The 5,000-nt window shown below is 32.0% G+C and overlaps 1 protein-coding gene across 1 annotated transcript; it reads left to right on the top strand.

Moving 5' to 3' along the window:
• The first annotated feature begins 1,983 nt into the window (after positions 1-1,983).
• Positions 1,984-3,001, top strand: LOC119580427. Its single transcript, XM_037928567.1, has 2 exons — positions 1,984-2,030; positions 2,133-3,001. The coding sequence occupies exons 1-2, from the start codon at positions 2,009-2,011 to the stop codon at positions 2,765-2,767; spliced, it is 657 nt and encodes a 218-aa protein (XP_037784495.1). The 5' UTR covers positions 1,984-2,008; the 3' UTR covers positions 2,768-3,001.
• The last annotated feature ends 1,999 nt before the right edge of the window (positions 3,002-5,000 follow it).

Genomic DNA, 5,000 nt, shown 5'->3' with positions numbered 1-5,000 from the left:
GTTAATGCACTGGACTCTGACCCTCGTGATCCCGAGTTCAATTCCCTCCCTGCGCTCCGACTAATGGCTTGAACCGACCTCAAGGCATATCGCTTCAGCTGTCAAACGCAGGTGTTGTAGAGGAAGTGTCCGCTGTCGCATTAGTAATAACCCACTGAACCACAATTACATATATGTACGAGTATATATGTAAACAGAAAGATACCTACATATAGATACGCTTGTATGTCTGTGCGTGTACCTATGAATATAGCTACACATTCATTTATTAATTCAAACACACACACACACCACACACACATACATATATATATATATGTGTGTGTGTTTATATGTATATATATATATATATATTATATATATATATATATATATATATATATATATATATATATATAATATATATATATATATATATATATATATATATATATATATATATATATAATGTATGTGTTTTTATATTTATATGTATATCTATGAATAAGAAAACCGTACGAGTATGTATCCGTCTGATAAGGAACTCTTGACAAGTTAGAAACAATACGATTTAATTTCATTGCTTATTGTAGCTATTTTCCTATTCACTTTTTGTGTACATGTAACTGTGTGTGTGTTCGTATATATATAGATATAGATATATACATATTCATATATCTATATGTATGTTTATACAGTATACATATGTGTATATATGCATATATGTAGATATATATATATATATATATATATATATATATATATATATATATATATATATATATATATATATGTGTGTGTGTGTGTGTGTGTGTGTGTGTGTGTGTCTGTACACACACACACACATACATACATACACATGACTTCCAGTGGTACCATACACCCTCCCCCTTCCAAAGGTGTCCTTTCGGTCCTCTTGCAATGGTATCCCAGCGGACACTGAAGTGGCATCCTTTCGATGCTGCCAATGGTATCCAACTTCTCCCGGCCCATCCAACGCAATCTGGCTGTCCAAGCACTGTAGAACAGGGTACAAACAACGTTGTAAATTTCCCCTCGCGTTCGACTCGCCTCCAGCTACCTATAGGCCTACGGGGAGTTTTTCATGTATTATTTCTTCACTTTTACAACCAGAGGTCAGACATGTTATTACCAGACCTTTTATGTCAATATATTTATATATAAACACATATATACATATATATATATGTACATATGTTTATATGTATACATACATATATATACATATGTATGTATGTGTGTGTGTGTATGTGTGTATGTATATATATGTATGACTATATGTATACACACACACACACACACACACACACACACACACACACACACATAAATATATATATATATATATATATATATATATATATATATGCATATATATACATATATATGCATATATACACATATGCATATATATACATATATACACACATATAGATGTGTGCGTATACATGTACATGTATATTTATGTGTATAAGTATACATATATTTAACTATCCTAACAATCTATCTCTCTAACTAGCTAGCTATCCATTTATATACCTACCTATCTATCTATATATGTATGCAATATATATATATATATATATATATATATATATATATATATATATATATATATAAATATATATATATATATAATATATATGTGTGGTATATATGTATATATATATATATATATATATATATATATATATATATATATATATATATATATATATATTATATATATATATATATATATATATATATATATATATATGCATATGTATCTCACACACACGCACATACACATACACACACACGCACACGCACACACACACACAAACATATATATGTATATATATTGTACACAATGCATTCTTTGAAAACGGAACATTTTTCTCAAGATAAGTGACGGTAAAGGTCACTGGGAGGAGCTAGGACTCGACCAGCCAGTATATAAAGTCGGCCGCCAGTCTTCCAACATCACTCTAGTTTCCTCTTTTGCTTAGGTCATATCTCTCCAACAATGAAATCCTTTATATTTTCTGGTTAGTATGCAATTCATCTTACTCATATATATGATGATAAACAATTCCAAATAGTATTTCAGAGTTATATATTTGATAAATTGTGACTTTCTCTTTCGTCAGCTGTCGTGTGCATTGTCGTGGCAGACAGTCGTTACGGATCCAATGGAAATGGGAACGGCTTCGGAGCTCCTCGTCCTCCCAGCAATGGGTATGCGCCCCCAAGTAACACCTATGGCACGCCCTACGGAGTAGATCCTGAGATTGCCGCTTTGGCTGAGAACATTCCCGGGGGCGGCGTCCCCGGTGAGGACTATCCCATCTTGGCTTCCGTGCCCGACACCGGCTTCTCCTGTGATGCCCAGGCGGTGCAAGGTTATTATGCCGACACTCAAGCCGGCTGCCAGGTGTTCCATATCTGCCAGGACCGTGCCCTCAGGCGCCAACAGGACTCCTTCCTGTGCCCCAACGGTACCATCTTCAACCAGCAGTACCTGGTATGTGACTGGTGGTTCAACGTGGACTGTTCTCAAGCTGAGAGCTTCTACTCCGTCAACGAACTCATTGGAGTCGTTCCCAACGCCGGATATGCTTATGCTGCCGCCACCAACGGCCTCTCCCTTAATGGCAATGGAGTTGGCTCAAATGGTAAGGGCAGGAATGGAAACGGCAACGGAAGAAACGGCAACGGAGGCAACAACGGCAACCAATATGGCGCTCCAGCAGCTCCTTCCAACTCGTACGGTTCCCCTTTCTAAGCTGATTTTTATCTGATGAGGTCGCAATTCTAAGAAAACGTTGCAGTTATACTTTTATGTTCATCCATTACACTGCTACTCTGTCTTTTCTTAAATCAAATGAAGTGTTCTTCTCATTGCCTTTGTTAATTCTGAATACTGGGACTTCCAGGATATCTAAACGCAATCTTATTTAGAAATACGATCTATTTATATATATTTATATGCATTTCACATAATAAAGTGAATATTGTCTTTCCATTGCATTACTTCCCCTGTCTATCCTAAAAAGTGGCCTATGATATTTTGAACAAAATTACATTCCTAGGCCAGAAAATACTAATACAATTCAAAAACCTATGCATAGGTGAATGTTATCTCTGATGATGTGATTTATTCATGTTCAGATAGTGATAGCGGCTATTGCAGTTGGAGATGGATTATTCAAGTGGTCGGAGGACGTTGTACAGAAGAGTGGCACACAGCATGTACGGAGTGGGTTAGTGTGTCTAAAGTGCATCTTAACACATGCTTTTGAGGAATAATAATGTTACTCTAATGAATCAAGCTAAAGAGTTTAGATATTTTCAGGACAGGTCATATATATATATAAATGTGTTTATATATATATGTTATATACATATATATGATATATACATACATTTATATATACGTGTGTGTATTTATACATATATATATATATATATATATATATATATATATATATATATATATATATATATACGTATATATATGTGTGTCTGTATGATACACATATATACATATATATACATATATACATACACATAAATACGCGCACACGCACACAAACACACACACACATATATATGATATACGTATATATGTATATATTTTTACATCCATATATATATATATATATATATATATATATATATATATATATATATATATATATATATATATATGTACATATATACATATATATGTACACACACACACACACCAAAATATATATATATATATATATATATATATATATATATATATATATATATATATATAATATATATTATATATATATATATATATATATATATATATTATATATATATATTGTGTGCATATATATATATATATATATATATATATATGTGTGTGTGTGTGTGTGTGTGTGTGTGTGTGTGTGTGTGTGTGTGTGTGTGTGGTGTGTGTGTGTGTTTCTATGTATTTGGTGTACATATATATATATATATATATATATATATATATATATATATATATATATATATATATATATATTCTGTGTGTGTATATATGTGTGTGTGTAATAGTAACTCAAACTAAGGCTCTTTTCTTTTTCTTTCTTTTTCTTTTTCTTTTTCTTTTTCTTTTCTTTTTCTTTTCTTTATTTTATTTTATTTTATTTTATTTTCTCTTTCCTTTCTCGCGTGTGTGTCAAGTGTTATTAATACTGAGAGTGAATCCGGTTTACTCAATGGTCGTATTGTTGCTGAAACTCTTAAAGCGATCAATTGTTCTGGACAAGTAATAACCAACAAAATTTAAAAAAAAAGTAAAAACATATAATGCATTACTTTATAGATAAAAAAAAAACGACTGGACCCAAACTCCCACCTTGTGAGATTCCATAGTTATTATGGAACTAGAAAAGCTTTCTCCTGTGAAAACAGTTATTTCCCTTCTATCAGTCAAGCAATCCTTGAACCATGAGGCCACTTATGCTATAACAACGCTAAAAATAACAACAATAAGAAAGTAAAATTTAATTAATAATTTAGGATATGAAGAGGACAAAATGACTGTTCTCTAGAGAGGAAGGAATACTGATTGAAAATGTTAGTCCTTGAAAGGTGTCATTAAGCCCAGCTCAGAGCGCAAATTGCGTGTAGACAAAAATGCGTTTGTTGCCTAGTTGGTGCACTGGGCGCTTGTTTACTTTTTTTTTTTTTTTTTTTTACACGTAGCTTTGATACTGATTCGGGAATTTTGTCTATGGTAGTTATATGTAGATTTGTATATCTATATCTATATATGTGTGTGTATGCTTGTGAATTTGTATACACACATACACACACAGTGTACAGTGTGCATTGTGTATGTGTGTATTTTCGTGTGCATGTGTGTGTGTGTTTGTGTGTATATGTATATGTATGTGTGTATGCATATTTGCACACACACATATATATATTTACACAAAATCTATTTTTTGCAATGTGTTTTTTTCTACCATATATATGTATATGTATATATA

This window comes from Penaeus monodon, chromosome 13, assembly GCF_015228065.2.
Source record: "Penaeus monodon isolate SGIC_2016 chromosome 13, NSTDA_Pmon_1, whole genome shotgun sequence".
Taxonomy (NCBI): Eukaryota; Metazoa; Arthropoda; class Malacostraca; order Decapoda; family Penaeidae; genus Penaeus; species Penaeus monodon.
This window is presented reverse-complemented; position numbering and strand designations above follow the sequence as displayed.

Bases quoted from the DNA above. Each gene is read 5' to 3' on its own strand.
- LOC119580427 (XM_037928567.1), top strand. From the start codon at position 2,009: ATGAAATCCTTTATATTTTCTG. The intron at 2,031-2,132 runs GTTAGTATGCAA...CTCTTTCGTCAG, and splicing joins GAAATCCTTTATATTTTCTG to CTGTCGTGTGCATTGTCGTG.